The sequence below is a fragment of the Oncorhynchus nerka genome, linkage group LG9b, assembly GCF_034236695.1.
Source record: "Oncorhynchus nerka isolate Pitt River linkage group LG9b, Oner_Uvic_2.0, whole genome shotgun sequence".
Taxonomy (NCBI): Eukaryota; Metazoa; Chordata; class Actinopteri; order Salmoniformes; family Salmonidae; genus Oncorhynchus; species Oncorhynchus nerka.
This window is the reverse complement of record NC_088424.1, coordinates 13,188,785-13,214,813: the sequence shown is the minus strand read 5'-3', so window position 1 is coordinate 13,214,813 and position 26,029 is coordinate 13,188,785. Positions and strand designations below refer to the sequence as shown.

At 40.2% G+C, this 26,029-nt stretch overlaps 1 protein-coding gene across 1 annotated transcript in view; it reads right to left on the bottom strand.

Moving 5' to 3' along the window:
- The window catches only part of dpydb (dihydropyrimidine dehydrogenase b), a 129,327-nt gene extending 121,789 nt beyond the window's left edge, over positions 1 to 7,538 (bottom strand). Inside the window, exon 1 of the mRNA XM_065013343.1 lies at positions 7,267 to 7,538. Coding sequence (XP_064869415.1) covers positions 7,267 to 7,296 — 30 coding nt within the window. The 5' untranslated portion in view covers positions 7,297 to 7,538. The remainder of the gene's footprint in view (positions 1 to 7,266) is intronic.
- Between the last annotated feature and the right edge of the window lie 18,491 nt (positions 7,539 to 26,029).

The window sequence follows — 26,029 nt, the reverse complement described above, 5'->3', positions numbered from 1 at the left end:
ATCAGAGAGTTTTGCAACTAAGTCAAGGGCAGGACAGAAACAGGCTCTCCGAATATAGATTCCCTTGTTCATTCGTGGTTCGGACGGACCAGTCATCAGCACTATCAGCACTAAAACTACCATTCCAGTGTTTTACTTGCTATATTGTATTTACTTTGCCACCATGGCCTTTTTTGCCTTTACCTCCCTTCTCACCTAATTTGCTCACATTGTATATAGACTTGTTTTTTTTTACTGTATTATTGACTGTATGTTTGTTTTACTCCATGTGTAACTCTGTGTCGTTGTATGTGTCGAACTGCTTTGCTTTATCTTGGCCAGGTCGCAATTGTAAATGAGAACTTGTTCTCAACTTGCTTACCTGGTTAAATAAAGGTGAAATAAAATAAATAAATAAAAAAACTATCTGCAATGCCTCTATTCAAATGACTCTCTCCTAACACGTAAGTTGCTGCTACACATTTTTTTGTTATCCTGCTGCTCAGCCACTTTACCCCTGATTTTATGCATATACAGTAACTACATCGTCCATCACTGATATCGTTATTGATATTGTTCTTATACATACAGTATATTTGATTTTGACATGATCTATTTCTGATATTGCTATTATGCAAGTAGCCATTTGGCTGTACCGTTTAAACCTTCTGTAGAGACCCATCCACTTAGCAAGACTTATGAATATAAAATGAATATTGATATGTGTGGACGTAACATGATTTTGTGACATACCACAACAATATCAAGTGTCCACCACATAAATATATGGTGCATCCACAAAAATATATGGTGCATCCACATAAATATATGGTGCATCCACATAAATATATGGTGCATGCATTTGTTTATGTACTTTCAACTCAGGTTGCATGGCCTTAACTTATGTATGGAATACTATGTGATAAGTGCGTGTGTAACAGTATATAAAGTATACTAATGTACTGGTGTGAAGGCATTTGGTCAGTGGTCAAATACTTTAAAGTACTACTTAAGTTTTTTGGGGGGAGGGGTATCTGTTCGTTACTATTTATATTTTTGGCAACTTTTACTTTTACTTCACTACATTCCGAAAGAAAATAATGTACTACTTTTTACTCCATACAATTTCCCTGACACCCAAAAGGACTTGTTACACGTTGACAGGAAAATTGTCCAATTCACACACTTGTCAAGAGAACTTCCCTACTGCATCTGATCTGGCAGACTCACTAAACACAAATGCTTAGTTTGTAAATTATGCCTGAGTGTTGGAGTGTGCCCCTGGCTATCAGTCAATAAAAAAAGAGAGAAAATAATTGTGCCGTCTCGTTTAATCTAAGGAATTTGAAATGATTTATACTTTTACTCAAGTATGACAATTTAGTACTTTTTCCACCACTGGATGTGGCTGGGGGTTCTAGCATTTTTTTCACATGACCCATCAATTTAGACAAGTGTGTCTGGGTAAGTGTTATCTAATATTTATAAAATATTTTTATCTGAACACTTTCTGTTTACCTGGAATTTTTCTTTATTATAGGCTACTACCACTTTTAGTCTTAATCTTTACTACAATACTCGCTGTTTAGCACATGACCTCATGTGAATCTTTATTAAAGAGATGGGTGGGGCTGGTTTAAGAGGGTGTGAACAATGCAGAATGGCTGTAGACAAAGGAGAGCTCTCCAGTAGGTACCAAAAACATTCAAATGCCCTTTTCTCAAAGGTGAGTTGACAACTGTATCAACTTTCAGAGCAGAATTACTTTTCCATTGTTCCTCAAAAATGTTCTGTATGATATACCATTTTGTCTGATTCTCTATTTGTATCCAATGTAAAATATTTTGCTACATAAGACTGAATCCAGTTGGTGATTCACATATATAGTGCCAGTCAAAGGTTTGGACACACCTACTCATTCAAGGGTTTTTCTTATTTAAAAAAAATAATACATTGTAGAATAATAGTGAAGACATCAAAACTACGAAACAACACAAATGGAATAAGTTAGTATACAAAAAAGTGCTAAACAAAATAAAATATTTTCAATTTGAGATTCTTCAAAGTAGCCACCCTTTGCCTTGATGACAGCTTTGCACACTCTTGGCATTCTCTCAACCAGCTTCATGAGTCTTGAACAGTCTTGAAGGTGTTCCCACATTTGCTGAGCACTTGTTGGCTGCTATTCATTCACTCTGGGGTCAAACTCATCCCAAACCATCTCAATTGGGTTGAGGTTGGGTGTTTGTGGAGGCCAGGTCATCTGATGCAGCACTCCATCACTCTCCTTCTTGGTCAAATAGCCCATGGGTCATTGTCGTGTTGAAAGAGAAATGATAGTCTCACTAAGTGCAATCCAGATGGGATGGGGTATCGGTTCAGAATGTTGTGGTTGCCATGCTGATTAAGTGTGCCTTGAATTCTACAAAAATCTCAAATTTGGACTCATTAGACCAAAGGACAGATTTCCACCGGTCTAATGTCCATTGCTTGTGGATCTTAGTCCAATAAAGTCTCTTCTTATTATTGGTCCTTTAGTAGTGGTTTCTTTGCAGCAATTCGACCATGAAGGCCTGATTCACGCAGTCTCCTCTGAACAGTTGATGTTGAGTTGTGTCTGTTACTTGAACTCTGTAAAGTATTTATTTGGGCTGCAATTTCTGAGGTGTAGTTAACTCTAATGAACGTATCCTCTGCAGCAGAGGTAACTCTGTAACTCCTGTGATGGTCCTCATGAGAGCCAGTTTCATCATAGCTCTTGATGGTTTTTGTGTCTGCACTTGAAGAGACTTTCAAAGTTCTTGACATTTTCCAGATTGACTGACCTTCATGTCTTAAATGATGGACTGTCGTTTCTCTTTGCTTATTTGAGCTGTTCTTGCAATAATACGGACTTGGTCTTTTACCAAATCGGGCTATCTTCTGTTTACCACCCCTATCTTGTCATAACACAACTGACTGGCTCAAACGCACTAAGGAGGAAAGAAATTCCACAAATGAACTTTTAACAAACGGTTAATTGAAATGCATTCCAGGTGACTATCCCATGAAGCTGGTTGAGAGAATGCCAAGAGTGTGCAAAGTTGTCATCAAGGCAATGGGTGGCTACTTTGAAGAATCTCAAAAATAAAACATTTTGAGTTGTTTAACACTATTTTGGTTACTACATGATTCCATATGTGCTATTTCATAGTTTTGATGTCTTCAATATTATTCTACAAAATAGCTAAATAAAGAAAAAACCTGAGTAGGGGTGTGTGTGTTGGCAGGGGGGAGGGGGGGCTCAACACTGCTCCCCCTATAAGTAATTTAGTGTATATATAAGTCATTGTTCACTCATAGGTGTAGCCTACATACATTCAGAGATAATTTTAGTTGGACACCAATGATCCTAGTAATAGGCTATTGCAGTATGGTATTTTTATCTTACTTTTAGGTTCAACTTCATGAAACTGAGGGGGTATGAAGAATAGCACAGTGCAAACAAAGAGCTCTGTCAGTCTCCCTCCAATTTCCCCGAATGCCATTTTGAATACCATCATACTTCAAACAAACTTGACTAAGGTCTCAGAATGCCCAGAGATCAGTACAAGAGACCCCAGCCACTCCCTCAGAGATTCTAGTCTTTCATAAAAGTAACATATTTCCTCCCCGGAGCTGGATAGTTAAACATCAGCTGGCAATTCACTGTCTTATTGCCCTGTGTCTTCACCTGGAAATCGATAGATGAATTTCCACATATTGATCCACCATGGGTGAGATAAAGCAACAGTATCCTACTGCACTGCACTGGGGGCATTCAGCAATATTAATTCAGTTCCAACATCTGATGCAGTGATACAGGTTATGGAGAGTGTAGGCTGTCCTGCTTGGGTTCATCCCTGAATATCGCTGTATTTAACTAGAATGGGGAAATTAAATCTAACAAAATCGCACAACTAAAGGACATGGTCCAAGGCCACAGGCCCAATTCGATTGAAACCAGTTTATAGGCTAAAGCAACGTAGCATTTCTCGCCTAGGGGAAGAAAGCATGCTTGAATCAATATTAAGTTTGTTCTCTCCAGTTGCACATAGTAAAATATAGTGGCTCTATTATTGCAAACAGAAATCCAAATATACTCTCTCAAATTGCAAGAAAAAGAACATGATTGTGATTGGATAACTGCCCCAGCCAAGGGGACCTTATCTTGCATGAGGAGGAGGGCTGAGTTGAGGGTGGGAAGCGTTGCGGTGCAGAAGTTCAGAGCACCACACGTCCCTGACCTCACAAGCTGGGACAGAGGGTACTTAAACACACTTTCCCGGGAGGAGGAGGAGGGCTGTCACCTGTGTTCAGGGGAATTATTTAACTAAAGGAAAAGGGGACAGCAGAAGACGGATGATGTGTGATTTAGCTCACTGTTGGGCGGAGAGAGAGAAAGAGAGATAAGAAGATGGGCGGAGGAGTGGGAGAGATGGGGTGGGCCGGGGGGGGGGCAGTCTCATGTTGGCAAGTCCTGGAATGATCTGTGACTTGCTGATTGATTAACAGAGCAATCAAAGTGAACTTACCCAGGAGCTACATTTGCTAGGTCATCTATTTACATGTCAGTGGTTCTTTGGCGCTGCACACAATATAGAGCCACTGATTCCAATAGGTTAAAAGTTCTGCGATAGGTAGAGCGAGATTAAGAGAAATAAGTGTATGTGTCAGGTAATCACCATGAAGAATCACGTTTAAAAGGGATGAGAGGAGAATCATTGACAGAATCACTGTAAAAACTTCCCAGCAAACAGTGAACGTTCCTGCAACAATTGTTTTGGGTACATTTCTAGAAAGGGTTAACGGAACGTTCAAAGAGAAAATGTTACATCCATGTCATGGTACCCTCCCTAGCTGGGAACATCTGTCAAATGAGAAACTGTTAGAAAGCTATTTTGACCTTGTCAGAACGTCCCTAATGCCAAGGTAAGCAGATAGTTCTTGGGGTCTTTATAGTGTCAAATCATGTTCAGACCTCTACAAACAGGTCAGCAGATACTTTTATGACGATCACAACGCCACAATACACCCGAAACAGAACATTCCAGGAAATCCAAATGTCCTCTTGGTTATTGTTGAAGAGATAAGATAAAGATTAGCTCGGCTATCGGTTCATGACCTCTTATCTCCAAGCACACTCTGATGCAACGCCTGTGCATCCCGCCTGCATCACCTGAACCTCGACTAACATTCTCTCTTTCGGACTTTATGCTCTTTGACAAATGTGTTAAGTTAATGTTTTTGCATGCGTGATGTTTGTGATAGATCCCCCCCTATAGCCCTATGCTATGCTTTACTCAAATAGTTAAATCACTGGGTTACATATCCTTGGGTTAAATATACAACACGTCAACACGTCACATTATCAATGAGTGGCATACAATACGCTGAACGACGGTGGAGGGACGTTGTGGAACATTAAGCTTATATCGCAGTAGGCCGACATTAAAAGTGCGGTATATATATCACGTGGATGATCACTCAGCTGGGGTATAAAACGTGCAGTGCCTCCAACACTTGTAGGATTATTCTAAGGGGTTTCATGCTTAGACTTACAGCCGTTACAATCCTAGACGTTGACACTGAGGCGGATGTCTGCGAGACACACGTTTCCTTGTCATAATTTAAATGGCAATTTTTGGTGCCTATGTTGCCAATATCCTGTCCCTGCACTTGACTTGATCGTCCTGTTCTTTAGGCTGGCCTGGCAGGGTTCAGGGCCAGACATAAAGTGTATAGACCTTTCTGTAAGCGGACACATTAATCTCATTTCTAACGAACACTGATGGCCATCCTAGACATTTTTAATGAATCCATGAGCACACACAAAGGTGCACGTTTAGCTTTCTCACAAAGGCAGGATATTAAAAGGAGACGTCTCCAGCGCAGCACAAGATGAACGGCCGGTTTAATTGCCCCGCAGACGGCCGTTATGATGACATTTAGTGGGGTATTTTCGACAGCTGACAGGAGTCATTTAGACCACGTCTTAAACGCACCCTGACACAGCCATGGTCACATGAGTGTTGTCATAACAGCCATTAATAGAAATGCTAATGGAGGCCGTCACTTACCCCGGGACACTCTCCATTCAAATGTCTTCAATAAAAGGAAGTCTACATGTCACCTAGGCAGAGGTGTAGGTATTGTCAAAGGATATTATGCATGCCCATCCACCGGCATGTCTTGGGTTGGTTTAATACAATGATGCATTCAGTAATACCAGATATTATTGTATAAAGCTCATATTTTTTAGAGGTTATGTAGGCCTATGTCCCATCATTGATTCCAGTATTTGCAAGGTGAGTCGTACTAATTTACCGGCATGGATTATACTCGGCCTTCTGGTCAAATGGCAGATACAAAATATCCTTATTCTTGTTTTTTGTTGGTTCAGTCTACATAAGCTGTTTTGCCTTTAGTAAAAGTGGCCTATGCATGGTGTTGATAAAAAAAAATGTGTAGGCTATCGAAGTAGTGGAATCCCCAATCGACTATTATTGCAATGTTTAGGTCAATTCTTAAAGCAACGGTTATTGGTTTGTAAATATTTTCCCCCCCTCAAAATAGAAAGGCATAATGCAATCATGCATCTGGCTGCCCTTGCGCAGTCCATGGTGCTGAAACTTCAGTGGTAGCTACAGACTGATTGGCTAGTATGAGAAGGAAGAATGAATTCTTGTGCTAGCTGATGAGAAGCTGTAGCATTGTAGCTGGTTTATTCATTTATACAATTGCATTGCCTTAACAAGTGTGTGAGTCTATCACATAAGGAAAAGACGGCAAAGTAGTCGGCAAACTTCTGCGCAAAGCTTGCATGTGCTCTCTTAGACTGAAGAAAGGTGCCACTTTATCTAACACCTTGCTCAAAATAACACTACTTAATACCTTACTTACTGACGGACTTTATTGTCCCCATGGGGAAATTTTGTTGCAGTGTCATGTACACAGTATACTATTTTAAGGTAAGTTCTCTTTCTCCATGCAGCCTAAAAAACAAGTAATAAAAAATCCCAAAGAAAAATCCCTCCATAAATGGTCAAACCTGAAGAGTTGGCTAATTTGTAAATTCCTGCTCGCTGCTCCAATCTATCTAATTCTAGCAGTTTGTCAACCCAGATTTATTTACGACATGGCTCAAGTAGGTAGGCTAAACACTGCGCATAAAAAGTAAAGCAAAAAGACACCTCACTGCCAAAACCAGGGGTCGCAAATTGAGATTGCAAGTGAATAAAACAGATTAACAACTATAAAATCATGTACCTCAATGTCCGGAAGGTCTTTACTCAGCATGTTTCTCTTTTGGTCATTTGTCTGTCAGGTAAAAGTTCAAATAAACCGTTCGGTTTGTGTGTTCAAAACTTCTCTTGTGCTCTGTAGTAGCTTATTCCATTCTGAGTTCGAATGCGCTGTCTGAAACATCAAATATTTACTTAAAAATGTGCATCCAGTTAAACACAGCAGCACATATGTTGTCCATAAAGACTGTTGTGTTTCCTTGGACCAATAATTATTTTGTTAGTTCGAAATGGTGGCGCCAGACATGTCATCACACTGATAAGGGAGTTTGAAAGGTTAAAGTTTGTTATGAGTCCATTATAAGGCGAGGAGGGGGCACATAGCATGGATAACTGTTCTGCATCATGTTGAACCGTCAGCACGTGTCGACAGGGTCACATGTGCACCCACTGGGCAAAAACTGGTTGTTTCTGCATCATTTCAACCTAAAAAGTCAATGTGATGACTGTTCAAACAAGGTGGAAAACCTAAAGTAAGGGAATTTTGTATTTTTTTCACCCGACTGTTTTACCTAAATCCAATGACATGGTGACATGGTGAATTGACATTAGTTGACAACTCAATCAAATGTAAATCAAAATCCGTTCCCAGTTGGTAGGCTACTGTAGGTTGCTGCGTTGGTTGCTGCCTTTCACCACCTCGGTTTTCAAGGACAGTTGTGCAACCCTGGCCATGTGCAATAAAAGAGCTGTGATTTGTCTTTCAGCTGCAAACAAAGATATTGGAGGAGACACACCGTCCAGGGGCCTCATTTATAAACGTTAAGCTCATTTATAGCGTAAATATCACACATTTCTGCGTGCACCATTTCTGAAAAGTCTGCTCACATACAAAAATATTAGGAATTATACACTTGGCACATGACATACCATACATAAGCATGTTTCCGGTTATAAATCAGACCTATCATAAAACTGTGCGTGGGTGAACGAGAAAAACTCCCTGCATTTACCTTTTATGTTGACAATAACTTCCTTGGCTTTATTTGCGTTATTATTTGGAACTATTGGCATTAGGCCACGGCATGCAAACAACTAATTGTTGTTCAATATGTAGTATAGATTACTGGGTTTCTATAGTCTGCCTTGGTATACGTTCTAAGATGCGCAATGATGTCATGTTCCTATAGCACACCACATGTAGCCTACCCATCATCGGTCTATTTACTGTGTTGTTAGAATGTTTTACTCTTCAGCAGTAATGTATGCTGTATCTGGGAAAGGACTGTCCGTTTCTGAAAGAGCAGTTTCTGAAAAGCAACTGCAAATGTTTTGGACCTGTTAGCAGAATGTTTGAATTCATGGACTGATGGACTGCCAGCAAATTCTGAAACATTGTCTAAGGCAGGCTACTAAAATAGAAATGCAATTACAGTACGGACAGTAGGTTACTAGTAGTGATGCACAGATATTACATTTTTGGCAGATACAGATATCCGATATTTAACATTTTAGTGGCCTTTTAAGCATTCTAGTACAGTTAAATAGTTAACAGACACACATGGATGCAGCGGTCTAAGGCACTGCATCTCAGTGCAAGAGGTGTCACTACAGTCCCTGGTTTGAATCCAGGCTGTATCACATCAGGCTGTGATTGGGAGTCCCATAGGGCGGCGCACAATTGGCCCAGTGTCATCCGCGTTTGGCCGCGGTAGGCCGTCATTGTAAATAAGAATTTGTTCTTAACTGACTTGCCTAGTTAAATAAAGGTCACACATATACACACACACCACACTGACCAAAAAGTTATTTTGTTGTAATGTCCCCATTACCAGTTAAGCATAATCAAAACCTTTCACTTACTTGCTGTGCTGTTTCATTGTTCATTTGTTCAGTAATTTAATTCTCAACCAGGATTTCTATGGAACGCTGTTTGGGTCTTTGCATGTCAAAAATAACCCTATTTGACGTGTCAAATATGCATGTTGACGAATCAGGACCTGAATATGACTGCAAGTCACAATCATTTAACGTGTTCATCAATTTTTTACGTAGTTATTACACATTGATTACACTATCACTCGTATTTCATATGTCACAATGATCCATCGATACGTAAGCTATAATGCTGGTAAAGTTGTCTCGTGCATCTACAGTGTAGGTCATTAAAAAAAGCTAGCTAGCTCATGGATGCAAACAATGTTCTTCACCCAAAACAAATCAAAACTACATAATCTAGGTGTCATCATCTAAAATGACCCTAATTTATAAAACAGTTATTGTTTGATAAATGGTGGTCGGACCCATCTATGTGAAGCTAGCCACAATAAGGATTAGCCAAAATTTGTGGACTTTGCGGTTAGCCTTCAAAATAAAAGTATGGCATAATTCGACTATTTGTGTTAATTTCTATCACTGTCAATAACATACTTTTATTATGAAGGCAAACCACACATTCCACTATTGTGCCTAATCCTTATTGTGGCTAGCTTCACAACACATAACCCTGTCCGGTTATAAGCTAGCTGGCTGCTTATCACATTAGGTTAGCTTTGGGCAACAGGTTTAAGTAGCTGGCTAGCTATTTATTTTCATGAAAAGAAGTTCAATTTCAATAGGCGAACAACAAGTGGCAACCTAGCTAATACTTCCTAAGCAATTCCTAAATCATTGCTAAGAATAATGAAAATTACTGCAGTTTCTACTGGCCATTGTTTTCATGCTGGTTGTATTGGTGCTAGCTAGGTACCAAGCTAAAGCTAGCTACCCCAGAAGTTGCGGTCGAAAAAATGATGCTTTATTACCAATGCGGTATTGTAATCACATCATTCGTGACCGGTGTTTGCTTGTTTGCAGACTTTATTGTACAGCTTTGACAGTGCTACTGTATATTTTTTGACACACAAAGACCCAAACGACGTTTCATAGTATGTATGTCATGAAACCATTAGCAGTAACGCTATTACTGTGTAACTCCGGTAGGGTAACATCTGAAAAATAGCGCACTTGGTAGTGTGTACCAGTGCTCGACCAGTTGGTGAAAGCCAACATCACCCACAACAAAGAACGGTTGATTGTCAAGGGCAATGAATTCCATTATCTTGGCTTTAATGGATTTTGCCTTTGAGTAACTGCTCAAATGACTGCTCGACTTGTTGACTGCTCGATCCACACAGCAGACATTGTGGGCTAGGTTAGGAATGATGTGTTGCACGTGTAGCACAACATTTTACGTGGTGTCATTACATCATTATATAGGTATGCACGGTAGCATTGACGTTTTTAATCGGTTTATAACATTTTCAACAGGTACAAAGTATCTATATCCACAGTAAAATGAATCCTATATCGACATATCCTGAAAGGCCACTCAGCAAGGAAGAAGCCACTGCTCCAAAACCGCCATAACAAAGCCAGACTACAGTTTGCAACTGCACATGGGGACAAAGATTGTACTTTTTGGAGAACTGTCCTCTGGTTTGATCAAACAAAATTGAACTGTTTGGCCATAATGATGTTTGGAGGAAAAAGGGGGACACTTGCAAGCTGAAGAACACTATCCCAACTGTGAATCATGGGGGTTGCTGCATCATGTTGTGGGGGTGCTTTGCTGCAGGAGGGTCTGATGCAGTTCACAAAATAGATGGCATCATGAGGTAGAAAAATTATGTGGATATATTGAAGCAACATCTCAAGAAATCAGTTAAAGCTTGGTTGCAAATGGGTCTCCCAAATGGACAATGACCCCAAGCATACTTCCAAAGTTGTGGCAAAATGGCTTAAGGACCACAAAGTCCAGGTATTGGAGTAGCCATCACAAAGCCCTGACCTCAATCCTATAGAAAATTGTTGGGCAGAACTGAAAAAATTTGTGCGAGAAAGGAGGCCTAAAAACCTGACTCGGTTACACCAGCTCTGTCAGGAGGAATGGGCCATAATTCACCCAACTTATTGTGGGAAGCTTGTGGAAAGCTACCCAAAACATTTGACCCAAGTTAAACAATTTAAAGGCAATGCTACCAAATACTGATTGTAAACTTCTGACCCACTGGGAATGTGATGAAAGGAATACAAGCTGAAATAAATCATTAACTGACCTAAAAGAGGGAATTTTTTACTAGGATTAAATGTCAGGAATTGTGAATAACTGAGTTGAAATGTATTTGGCTAAGGTGTATGTAAACTTCTGACTGAAACTGTATCTATTTCCTAGGCAACTAGGTCTAATTAAATTAGAGATGCAGATGATAATTTGTTGTATGGCTCCTTCCGGAATATGAACCCATCACGGCCAAAAAAGGTAAATACTTTATTCTGCAATGGTTAATAAAATAAAATAAATAGCAACAAGATCACTATGTCTAATTATTTTAGATTCTAAAAACGAAACACAAATCTTCGCAGTAAATGGAAAATGGCTGCATTCCTGTTCATGTGTTTTTGTGTTTTTAGTTTTTCATGAAAAACATTTTCATCAAAATACTTACATGCCAGCTTGTAATACAATATTTCAACCAATAGCAGATGTGCATACGCATGGTGTAACATTTGCGGGGAGGTGAGCACATTCTCACTGTATAAATGCCAACTGTTGTGTACAAACGGGTGAATACACCGTTTAAGTTATGTTTTGTATATGTGCGCGGTTTATAAATGAATCCCATGGACATTGTTTGAATGATGAAGGTATCTCTAAAAGGCAAACATTCAGGTGCCTGCAGTTACATAGGGCTGCTCTATATTATACAGTAGGGAAACACTGGAAGAGCAAGACGATTGTATACACATGTAGCCTATCAGACAATACAATTCAATAAAATACAACTTTATTAATTTCAGGGCTGTAGCAGGGCATTAAACATTTAGAACAACACACATGTAATTCAATCCCAGTAAGTGCAGTGAATGTAACAAAAGAGATATATAAATGTAAAAAGTATAAAATAATCATGCCCAACTGATCATCTTTAAGAGGACTCCCTCATATGTTTTGATAATTACCAAGAACCTCTAATGATATCCACACATAAAAGAAGTATCTGAGCATTGCAAGTGTGTGGAATGGTGAATATAATTGAATTTGATGACAGAGGTATGAACTGCATATCAGGACAGTGCAAGAGGGTCATTGTGGTGTGTTACTGTACACTGGCTCTTGAACACACACACACACACACACACACACACACACACACACACACACACACACACACACACACACACACACACACACACACACACACACACACACACACACACACACACACACACACACACACACATATACTTACCTCATGCCATTAGTTGTACATTTTTACTTCCTGTTAGCAGCTGACTCAGACAATCCCATTGGTCAGTGTGGTGTGAAATTGTCCCCTCCCGAAAGCTTTAATAGATTTGCTTACAAACAGTATATTCATATTGTACACCAGCCAGCTCAAGGTCAAAGACTGGGTCAGGAGTTGATTGATTGATGTGCATGTTCAACCAATCCGGTCCACTGTCCTAGGCCTGACAAACATGGATGTGATGATTCAGCAGGAATTCTGTCTGGGGGAGATGTCATTCAAAGTGAGTTGATTTACAACTCCTGGCTCTGGCTGGCACACTGTCGGCTGGTGTAAACCCTAATGCATCCATCCCTTAAATACACATGATTAAATTACGAGAGAGAGCAAGGAAGAGAGAGAGCAAGGAAGAGAGAGAGAGAGAGAGAGAGAGAACGTAAAAACAAAGACAAAATGTATTGATTTTAAATAATGTATCCACTATGCAGGACTGTGTATCCTTCTTTTCTTACACATTGCTCATATCACATTCTGAGGTTGTTCTTTGCCATCTGTCTTTTTCCAGCGAATGCCATGGATCTCCGGTGGGGGACTGTTCATGTTGTGTTGTGAATCCACTGAGGGGCTGACACCTGGTTGTGGACAGAAGAGATAAGGAGCTGAGATGGTGCTGAGCTAAAAGAGACAAATAATGTACAAGAGATCAGGCAAGTATACTCTTATCTTAAAGTTATTGTAATATAATAAGCATATTATACGTATTGCATACTCTTTATTCATCAGAAGGATTTCAGTTGTTAAGAGTTATGATTGTGGTCAATATTCCCAAGGTTTGACCAATATTCTTTTTTCCTAACAGAACTGTAGATGAAGGTTGACGTTTATTGGGATGAGTCTTGTCCTGTAGGCAGGACTGAGACATTTCCACTAGAAATTGTCTACAGTCAATATATATATATTTTATTTTATTTTTGGTCTTAATTTAAAGTTAGGGTTAGGCATTACAGTTAGCAGTGTGGTTAAGGTTAGGTTTAAAATCTGAGTATGTCTTTTCAGCTGTGCCAGCTAGTGACCACTGCAGAGCTGCCTTCAGAACAAGATTCATTACAAGAAACGCAAACCTGCGTAGTAGGCTTACCTCCATCTAAGTCTAAGTGATGTTAAGGAGAAACACTGGCTCATATACTGTACAGTGCCTTCAGAAAGTGTTCACACACCTTTACTTTTTCCACATTTTGTTGTTTTACATCCTGAATTAAACAGTTATTCAACTGAGATTGTGTCACTGATCTACACACAATACCCCATAATATCAAATTGGAATTTGGTTTGTAGACATTTTTTTTATTAATAAAAATTAAAATCTGAAATGTCTTGAGTCAATAATTATTCAACGGGTTAACCCCTTTGTTATCAGTTCAGGAGTAAAAATGTGCTTAACAAATCAGATACAGTATACATACTAGAGGTCGACCGATTATGAATTTTCAACGCCGATACCGATACCGATTATTGGAGGACCAAAAAAGCCGATACCGATTAATCGGTCGATTTTTATTTATATATTTGTAATAATGATAATTACAACAATACTGAATGAACACTTATTTTAACTTAATATAATACATCAATAAAATCAATTTAGCCTCAAATAAATAATGGAACACGTTCAATTTGGTTTAAATAATGCAAAAACAAAGTATCGGAGAAGAAAGTAAAAGTGCAATATGTGCTATGTAAGAAAGCTAACGTTTCAGTTCCTTGCTCAGAACATGAGAACATATGAAAGCTGGTGGTTCCTTTTAACATTAGTCTTCAATATTCCCAGGTAAGAAGTTTAGGTTGTAGTTATTATATAAATTATAGGACTATTTCCCTCTATACCATTTGTATTTCATTAACCTTTGACTATTGGATGTTCTTATAGGCACTTTAGTATTGCCAGTGTAACATTATAGCTTCCGTCCCTCTCCTCGCTCCTCCCTGGGCTCGAATCAGCTACACAACGACAACAGCCACCATCGAAGCAGCGTTACCCATGCAGAGCAAGGGGAACAACTACTAGAAGGCTCAGAGCGAGTGACGTTTGAAACGCTATTAGCGCCCGCTAACTAGCTAGCCATTCCACTTCGGTTACACCAGCCTCATCTCGGGAGTTGATAGGCTTAATGTCATAAACAGCGCAATGCTTGATGCACAACGAAGAGCTGCTGGCAAAACACACGAAAGTGCTGTTTGAATGAATGTTTACGCGCCTGCTTCTGCCTTCCACCGCTCAGTCAGATACTTAGATACTTGTATGCTTGTATGCTCAGTCAGATTATATGCAACGCAGGACACACTAGATAATATCTAGTAATATCATCAACCATGTGTAGTTAACTAGTGATTATGATTGATTGTTTTTTATAAGATAAGTTTAATGCTAGCTAGCAACTTACCTTGGCTTACTGCATTCGCGTAACAGGCAGTCTCCTTGTGGAGTGCAACGAGAGAGAGGCAGGTCGTTATTGCGTTGGACTAGTTAACTGTAAGGTTGCAAGATTGGATCCCCGAGCTGACAAGGTGAAAATCTGTCATTCTGCCCCTGAACGAGGCGGTTAACCCACCGTTCCTAGGCCGTCATTGAAAATAAGAATGTGTTCTTAATTAACTGAGTTGCCGAGTTAAATAACTAAAAATATAAAAAATCGGCGCCCAAAAATACCAATTTCCGATTGTTATGAAAACTTGAAATCGGCCCTAATTAATCGTCCATTCCGATTAATCGGTCGACCTCTAATACATACAGTGCCTTCCGAAAGTATTCAGACCCTTTTGTTACGTTACAGCCTTATTCTAAAATTGATTTCTTTTAAATTATTCAGCAATCTACACATAATACCCCATAATGACAGAGTGAAAACAGGTTTTTAGAAATTTTATTTACATGAGTACTCAGACCCATTCTACTGATTGGACATGATTTGGAAAGGCTCACACCTGTCTATATAAGGTCCAACAGTTGAGAATGCATGTCGGAGCAAAGCCATGAGGTTGAAGGAATTGTGCATAGAGCTCTGAGACAGGATTGTGTCAAGGCATAGATCTGGGAAAGGGTACCAAAAAATGTCTGCAGCATTGAAGGTCCCCATGAACACAGTGGCCTCCATTATTCTTAAATGGAAGAAGTTTGGAACCACCAACAAGACCCTTCCCAGAGCTGGCCTCCCGGTCAAATTGGGAGAAGAGCCTTGGTCAGGGAGGTGACCAAGAACCCGATGGTCACTCTGACAGAGCTCCAGAGTTCCTCTGTGGAGATGGGAGAACTTTCCAGAAGGACAACCATCTCTGCAGCACTTCACTAATCAGGCCTTTATGCTAGAGTGGCCAGATGGACGTGGCCTGTTTGGAGTTTGCCAAAAGGCACCTAATGACTCTCAGACCATGAGAAACAAGATTCTCTGGTCTGATGAAACCAAGATTGAACTCTTTGGTCTGAATGCCAAGCGTCACGTCTGGAGGAAACCTGGCACCACCCCTAAGGTGAAGCATGGTGGTGGCAGCACCATGCTGTGGGTATGTTTTTCAGTGGCGGGGACTGGGAGACTAGTCAGGATCGAGACAAAGATGAACAGAGCGAAGTACAGAGAAATCCTTGATGAAAACCTCAGACTGGGGAGAAGGTACACAGGACAACGACCCTAAGCAAACATCCAAGAAAATAGTTTGTTGATGAAAGAGTTTGAAGGAGAATGGCAATGGTGCAAGCTAACAGGGGGGGGGGGGGGGGGCACAAACAGGCAAATAACGGTGCAGTACAACATTGATACAACGGTACAGGCTGGTGGCGGTGGTCTAACGTAGTGGGGAATGTTTTCCTGGCACAGATTAGGTCCCTTGACACCAATTGAGCAAAGGTTGAACGCCACAGCAATCTGATTTTTTTTGCTAACCAGGTGTATCTCTTCATGGCTACAGGGGGTCCAACCCGGTACTAGATTGGTGTACCTAATAAACTATCCACCTAAAATGTATAGATAAAAAATCTGAGAAGAATAATATTTTACACACACATGAAGGTACCCATAAGCAATCATTTCTGATGAATATATATGTTTTATTGTGGATGTAGCGTTTAGAAATAAATTCTTCATATATTATATCACCAGCATCACATCACATAATTTACAAAAGGGTTTTATTTTAAAGACAGAATCAGTGTGTATCTAAGGATAGGTAAAGAGTTTCACCTGCAAGTTGGCCTCTTTTCCCCCCTTAAACCAAAAACATGATTTCACATGGAATTTCACATGTGAAATCATGTGAAAACATGTTTTTGGAACACTTCACATGATCACAAGTTTCACCATGTGTAGTTTCATGTTATTAAATCCCACTGGGAACAGCACATAATTTCAACGTGGATAATTGGGTAATATGTGGTTGATGTGTTGATAAATTAGATTGCAACCTATATTCACCTACTCAAAAAGACAGCAGAAAGTTAGTTGAATTTCCAATGTTTCATCACTATGCTTTCAACCATCTAAAAGTACAACCAAATTCCAATGAAATTCCAATATCTGATTTCTCATTTAGTTGTCACCCAAATGTCTATCACGACGCATTCAACCATTTAAAAGCAAAGTTCAAAGGGGAATACAATATCAGATATTTGTTTTATCACTGGTCTTCTAATCTAATTCGTGTATTTATTATTATGTATTTCACTTTTAAATTATTTTGATATTCTCTCTGCATTGTTAAGAAGGGCCATTAGAAAGTACACTGCTCCATAAAATTAAGGGAACACTAAAATAACACATCTTAGATCTGAATGAATGAAATATTGTTATTAAATACTTTTTTCTTTACATAGTTGAATGTGCTGACAACAAAATCACACAAAAATTATCAATGGAAATCAAATTTATCAACCCATGGAGGTCTGGATTTGGAGTCACACTCAAAATTAAAGTGGAAAACCACACTACAGGCTGATCCAACTTTGATGTAATGTCCTTAAAACAAGTCAAAATGAGGCTCAGTAGTGTGTGTGGCCTCCACATGTCTGTATGACCTCCCTACAACGCCTGGGCATGCTCCTGATGAGGTGGCGGATGGTCTCCTGAGGGATCTCCTCCCAGACCTGGACTAAAGCATCCGCCAACTCCTGGACAGTCTGTGGTGCAACGTGGCGTATGTGGATGGAGCGAGACATAATGTCCCAGATGTGCTCAATTGGATTCAGGTCTGGGGAACGGGCGGGCCAGTCCATAGCATCAATACCTTCCTCTTGCAGGAACTGCTGACACACTCCAGCCACATGAGGTCTAGCATGGTCTTGCATTAGGAGGAACCCAGGGCCAACCACACCAGCATATGGTCTCACAAGAGGTCTGAGGATCTCATCTCGGTACCTAATGACAGTCAGGCTACCTCTGGCAAGAACATGGAGGGCTGTGCGGCCCCCCAAAGAAATGCCACCCCACACCATGACTGACCCACCGCCAAACCGGTCATGCTGGAGGATGTTGCAGGCAGCAGAAGGTTCTCCACGGCGTCTCCAGAATCTGTCACGTCTGTCACATGTGCTCAGTGTGAACCATCTTTCATCTGTGAAGAGCATAGGGCGCAAGTGGCGAATTTGCCAATCTTGGTGTTCTCTGGCAAATGCCAAACGTCCTGCACGGTGTTGGGCCCCCACCTGTGGACGTCGGGCCCTCATACCACCCTCATGGAGTCTGTTTCTGACCGTTTGAGCAGACACATGCACATTTGTGGCCTGCTGGAGGTCATTTTGCAGGGCTTTGGCAGTGCTCCTCCTGCTCCTCCTTGCACAAAGGCGGAGGTAGCGGTCCTGCTGCTGGGTTGTTGCCCTCCTACGGCCTCCTCCACGTCTCCTGATGTACTGGCCTGTCTCCTGGTAGCGCCTCCATGCTCTGGACACTACGCTGACAGACACGGCAAACCTTCTTGCCACAGCTTCTTGCACAGCTCTCATTGATGTGCCATCCTGGATGAGCTGCACTACCTGAGCCACTTGTGTGGGTTGTAGACTCCGTCTCATGCTACCACTAGAGTGAAAGCACCGCCAGCATTCAAAAGTGACCAAAACATCAGCCAGGAAGCATAGGAACTGAGAAGTGGTCTGTGGTCACCACCTGCAGAACCACTCCTTTATTGGGGGTGTCTTGCTAGTTGCCTATAATTTCCACCTGTTGTCTATTCCATTTGCACAACAGCATGTGAAATGTATTGTCAATCAGTGTTGCTTCCTAAGTGGACAGTTTGATTTCACAGAAGTGTGATTGACTTGGAGTTACATTGTGTTGTTTAAGTGTTCCCTTTATTTTTTTGAGCAGTGTATTTCAATGTTAGTCTACACCTGTTGTTTACAAAGCATGTGACAAATACATTTTTATTTTATTTCAATTGCAGAACCAAATGACCTGTATTGCATTTCAACGTTTGAGATTCTGCACAGACTATTACAGAAATTGTGAAAATCTCCACCGACCTGCGTTGATCTATGCATGCTATCTTAAACATGCATGCTTTATATGATTACATAAGAAGAAATGTATAGTGACAGAAATCTCAAAATGTGGCCATTGATGAGTTACAGTACTCATTTTAAGATTCAATGTTGCATTAGTTTGTAATATATTCGTAACTGTAGGCTATTTACTGCAATATACAAATGTAATATTGAATTGTGTTTGGTTGACAACACAACCAAATATCAGCATTTAAAGGAGATGTATCTACTGCTTGGATTAGTTCCAGCTGAGCCACTGGCTTAATCCCATTATTTAACGTCTATTTGTGGTATGCAGGTAATAATTGTGAGAAGCATTGGAGTCAATTTAGACCAGCATCCCTATGGAACACTTTCGACACCTTGCAGAGTCCATGCCTGGATGAATTGAGGCTGTTCTGAGGGCAAAAGAGGGTGCAACTCAATATTAGTAAGGTGTTCCTAATGTTTCGAACACTCAGTGCAGATTCCACATCGCAGAACGTTGACAAATGACGTTGCAACAACGTTGATTCAACCAGTTCGTGCCCAGAGGGTTGTTGCTTTACATGTTGCGACATGTGATCACATTAACTTCACATCAGATCATGTGATCACATTAACTTCACATCAGATCATGTGATCACATTAACTTCACATCAGATCATGTGATCACATTAACTTCACATCAGATCATGTGATCACATGAAAATATGTATTTTTGGAAAGCTTCACGCCTTCACATGTGAAGTTCCTGCAGTTTTCCATTAGGACCTCCTCTCCTTCCATGTTTCTACTTCTGTGGCTACATTCAGAGCTTGTTTCATCCCAGCACACAGCAGGTGAAATGCTCTCACAGAGCTTGACGTTCAAACACCTGCGTAATTGTGCAGGTTGGTTTTAGTAATGCGGTACACTGGTGTGCATTGTACTCCCTCTCCTAGCAGGTGTGTTAGTATTACTGTGTGTGTGGAGGAGGGGGGGCTGTGTGTGTTCGTGAGAGCATGCATGTGTGTGTGTGTGTGTGCATGTGTGCGTGCGTGTGTGTGCGCGTGTGTGCGTGTTCACTCCTGTGTAGTAGCTGTTGTGGCTCATGTCTTTTAGAGAAATGCTCCACTATTGTCTTTCCACACACGTTCTTGGCATAACAATCAATAACGGGCAGCATTTATTGATTTATTGGAACTTTTGCAAGATGGGATCTCTTGAGATTAACCATCTCGTTTTCAGGCGTGTCCCAAAAAAACAAGAATAATGTCAACTAGTGTCTGATAACAATAACAATGAAATAATTAAAAATTAAAAATTAAAACATACATTGCCCTACAGTGCTTCAATACATAATTATTCCTTAGAAACTCATTTGAATACCATAAAACATTTGTTGCAGCGACAGGGTATTGTTTTAACACTCTCGACCCATTAAAACACTCTAAGATCTTATTCTAATAAGGCAAACCTTAGGCTAATAGTTTTTCTCCACATTAATATTCATGTTTGGAAAATGTAACTGTTGTTGTAGCTAAGTTGTTCCTGCTGACAGCTCAAAAGCTTAAGGCGCCACACTGATCAGAGAGTACACTTGATTCCGGGGCAGCATCAGGTCTACAACTGAAATGTCTGCTGTTGCGGGTACTCAGCACTATTCAAAGGAAGTGCTTTGTAACACCAAAACCAGTGGCAACTGAGCTGCCACCAACTTGAAGGAGACGAAACCCTAACTTTGCTGGAGTATTGGAACACATCATCCTGAGAAGTTTTGATACATTACATGCTGTGTTGTAACACCTTGCCAGGGTCTGGGAGCACTACCGGAAAAGATTGAAAACACTATTTTGGTGTTTCGAGTCTTGTTCAGTGCAGATTTAGATACGTTCTCTTTTGGTGTCGTTTCCTCTGTTTATTACTTCTAAACACCATTATAGTGTTTCAAATCCTGTCTAGTGCAGAGTTAGATCACTTCTTCTGGAGTATTTCATGGTTAACATTGGTTTATGCATCTGATCATTTGCCAGTTTAACCCATTTTGGCAGGCAGTGTCTAGAGGTTTTACAGTAAGAATTGCAGGATACTGTATTTGCCTCTAACATAAAAAGTTAGAAATGTGGGAATGGGTCGTCTCATCATTGAACGTAATTTAGCCTGCCAGTTTTCATATCATTCATCATGATCCATTCATTCATTCATTGTGCCATGATCCTCATGGCACAACAAGCTGCTTAGTACTAATACAGATGATACATTTCTTTCTTTAAACATGGATACAACATTTTGTAAAATAATCATTAAGTAAAAAAAAAAATGGAATTACCCTCAGTCCTGACAGAGCCACGTGGCAAGATAGGAAGTGCAATGAGATTAAAACCAGACTTCCAATGGGTTCAATCACAAAATGTCCTCTATCTTTGGTTATCGTCATAAAATATACTTAAATTCATATTAACTTGGTTTTTATTCTTAAATCTTTTGGTGAAATGAAATGAACAAATTATTGAAACACCTTGCAATAATTTGTAGTAACTTCTGCCTATCTTTTTATGTTTTTTGTTTGTTTTTGTTGTAAATTTCAATTCACCAAAAATGACTTTTTACAGTGTGGCTTTGTGGTTGCGTGTGTCAAATTCCAATGAAATGTACCATCAATTGCCCCAGAAGATGGGGTTCAATTCCTGCTTCCGCCTGTCTTTCACTCCTTCTCTGTCTCCCCGTGTTCCCTGTCCAAATAAAGCATTACAAAACTTATTGTGTATCATAACAATTACATTGGGTTCGAAAAACAGATCTCAGGTTAGGTGCACTACTTTTCACGGATTTATTACACAATCTCGGTGTTCTGAATCGTTCTATTTTTACAGTGTAGGACCGGATTACAATTGAACAAATATGCAGGGAAACTTTCACAGTTAACATTCATAGCATTCATAAAAAGTCAATCTCAATAGAAAACAATGGCACAGGTGTCATGCAAATGCTAGTAATTAGAAATTATAATTATCATGCGTGGGCAGAAATTTCAATTTTTCGGCAACGCTCTTCAGTAGTCATAATCTCTTTTGGGTGACAAATGAATAACCGTTAGCAGCCCTATATCAATTGAAGGACATTGAAGGACACATTATTTGCATTGGGTTACACTGTACTGTACTATACATCCTCCATAGAGTTTTGCCTCTATTCACCATGACTAATTGGAAGTTAAAGAGTTATTAGTGTTGTGCAGCAACCCATGACTCACCTCCCACCACGCTTTGATCCCCAGAGAAAAAGGGCTCTGACGGAGTAAGAGTTGGAGTTAGTTCAAAGAACGTATAAAAGCCACATTGCGGGCCACTCAAATAGAGTTCTGAGATATTAAACGCAGTCATAGGCAAACATAGTAGAGTATTGCATTTGGAGTCGTCTATAATGCATTACATCATCTATACATCATTGATATCAGTTGTTATAAATGATGTAATCGACACAGGTGTGCATCAACAAAAAACTAAGTAGAGTGGAAAACTGGACATTTTGGTACTTATTAAGAAGTGCCTTCGTTGGAGGATAATGTTGGAGGAAAATGGCACACAATTGATTCTTTTCGTCTACAGTTCAAGGTTAAAATTGTCATTATGGCTAGACAGTTGATGAAAAAGATCATTCCTAATGCTGTTGTGTAACCCACAGTAAAGCAAGGCTTCAGCGTCTGTGGACTGGAAGCAAATCAAATCAAATCAAAGCTAATTTGACTTGTCACATGTGCCGAATACAACAAGTGTAGACTTTACCTGGCTTACTTACAAGCCCATAGCCAACAGTGCAGTTCAAGAAGAAGAAAATATTTACCAAGTAGACTAAAATAAAAAAGTAATAATAAAATGAACACAGTAAGAATAACAATAATGAGAATATACAGGGGGCACCGGTACGAGTCAGTGTGCAGGGGTACAGGCTAGTTGAGGTAATCTGTACATGTAAGTGGGGGAGAAGTGACTATGCATAGGGAACAAACAAACAGCGAGTGTAAAAAAGACAACAGTTGTAGCTATGCTGTTAACTGGTGCTTCTTGTGACAGCCTAAAATGTCATCAGACGCTTCCACCTGCTTGGCTTACTGTTTTTCATGGTAACATCTTGATAAAAATACCTTAATAAGTTCATACAATCCATATGTCAACTCCCATAGCCAAGAGGGGAAAGGAAATTAAGTGCTTGCTTTAAAAAAAAAACTGATTTAATGCCATTTTTGGGGGGGCTCTTGATTTGTGGGTTTGCTGCTTGCATTGACATAGAGGAGATTTACTGTATGTGATGTCTTGTGTTTTTATGGCAATAGAAACTCCCACATTCATCCCGGTTGGGTTAAGGCTTGAAAATGAACATATTGTATGTCAGGGGTAGGCAACCCTGGACCTGGAGTGACGCAGACACTTCATGTTTTTGATTTCACCGACCTGGAAGCTCAGCTGTGATTAATTTAGGCAATCTCTGAACTAATCAATTAGCTCAGTTGGTCAGGTGTGGAGCGTAGTTGGAACAAAATCCTGCAGTACCTGCGGCACTCCAGGAACAGGGTTGCCTACACCTGCTGTATGTCATGCTTGAAATTCTGCCTGTACGTTCCAGCGCTCTAACTGTTGGTTTAAAATGCCGTCTGGCATCTATGTGTTTGTAGCCGCAGACCGACCTCCAACACTAACAAGATTCAAGGAAGCCTAAACCCATGATGAAATAACAGCGTAAGGCACTGCAATCATGTAACTTAAAGTTCCAATGCAGCTGTTTTTATCCCTATGTCAAATCATTTATGTCTAACAATGAAGTACACTACTGCGATTGTTTTAGATTCAGGTGGTCAAAAATTAACAAAAATGGCTTCATAGTAAAGAGCAAATTCTCAAGCAAGAATTTTACTGCGAGTGGTCTGAGTGGAGAGGGGAAAACTGAAAATTAGCTGTTATTGGCAGAGACATTAGGAACTCTTTCTTATTGGTCTATTAACTAATTTACCACCTGGTGATGTCAACAGGCAGGCCAAAAACTCCATCCCACCAAAACAGGCTGAAATTTCATGCGGCCTTTTCAAACAGCCATGTAGCATATTTCGGTCAAAGATATTTATAACTAAACTTCTCATTGGTCTGTCTGTGCTTCTGTCTTTAATGAGCTGCGCGGTATGTGTAGGTATTCCTTTCTAATGCAGCTTTTTTAAAAGGTATCATGAAGACCTGGAAAACTGTTGCTAACGCTCTCCACTTTCTGGAGGACGATTGCTGAGTCTCTCTGACTCTGAAAATGTATAATTGATCCAGACATTGTAGAGTCTTCTGTAACGGTGATCAACAGTGCTGTTGTCATGGAAGTTGACTGAGTTTTGAAATCAGTGGAATGCCCTGTGGAGGCAGAGTATGATAGCTAAGGAGATGGAGAAAAGTCTGGCAAATTCTGGCATTTTATTGTAAATAGGCGGAGGGAATCAAAGAGAACACACAGAAGGCTGTTGTACAAAACACCTGTCTCTGGATTACATCTTCAAACTAAGGGCAACCATGGCATGCATCGGTGACAGATGGAGATTTCATCCATGTATAATACAGGTAAGAGAGTCTAGCTAGCTACATTTTCAGATAGTATTCAGTGCATTCTGAAATTATTCAGAACCCTTGACTTTTTCCACATTTTGTTTCGTTACAGCCTTATTCTAAAATAGATTACATTGTATTTTTTTCCTCATCTACAGTATCTACACACAATATCCCATAATGACAAAGCAAAAATGGTTTTATAGAAATGTTTGCAAAAAAATATATAAAAAAATATCACATTTACATAAGTATTCAGACACTTCACTTAGTACTTTGTTGAAGCACATTTGGCAGCAATTACAGCCTCAAGTCTCTTGGGTATGACGCCACAAGCTTGGCACACCTATATTTGGGGAGTTTCTCCCATTCTTCTCTGCAGATCCTGTCAAACTCTGTCAGGTTGGATAGGGATCGTTGTTGCACAGCTATTTTCAGGCCTCTCCAGAGATGTTCGATCGTGTCCAAGTCCAGGCTCTGGCTGGGCCACTCCAGAGACTTGTCCTAAAGGCCCTCCTACATTGTATTGGCTGTGTGCTTACGGTTGTTGTCCTGTTGCAAGGTGAACCTTCACCCTAGTCTGAGGTCTTGAGCTCTCTGAAGCAGGTTTTCATCAAGGATCACTCTGTACATTTCTCCATTCATCTTCCCCTTGATCCTGACTAGTCTCCCAGTCCCTGCCGCTGACAAACCTTCCCACAGCATGATGCTGCCACCACCATGCTTCACCGTAGGGATGGTGCCAGGTTTCCTCCAGATGTGATGCTTGGCTTTCAGGCCAAAGAGTTCAATCTTGGTTTCATCAGCCCAGAGAATCTTGTTGCTCGTGGTCTGAGAGTCCTTTAATTGCCTTTTGGTAAACTCCAAGTGGGCTGTCATGTGCCTTTTACTGAGGAGTGGCTTCTGTCTGGCCACTTTACCATAAAGGCCTGATTGGTGGAGTGCTGCAGAGATGGTTGTCCTTCTGGAAGGTTCTCACATCGCCATGTCCAATCAATTTAATTTACCACAGGTGGACTCCAATCAAGTTGAAGAAACATATCAAGGATGATCATTGGAAACAGGATGCACCTGAGCTCAATTTCGAGTCTCGTAGCAAAGAGTCTGAATAATTATGTAAATAAGGTATTTTTAAAATATATATATTTTTATAAATTTGCACAATTTTTTAACACGTTTTCTACATGTGATTATGGGGTATTGTGTGTATATTGATGAGGAAATGTTTTTATTTAATACATTTCAGAAAATGGCTGTTATGCAGCAAAATGTTAAAAAAGTCAAGAGGTCTGAAATTTTTCCGAACGCACTGTACATATACTCTCGTGGTTCACTCACAATGAAAGGCTTTAAAAGCGAAGAATGTCGGAGCACCTGAACAGTTTACTCAGCCACCTCTAAGCAACTTCATACCATAGCAAATCCCCCCCCCCCAAA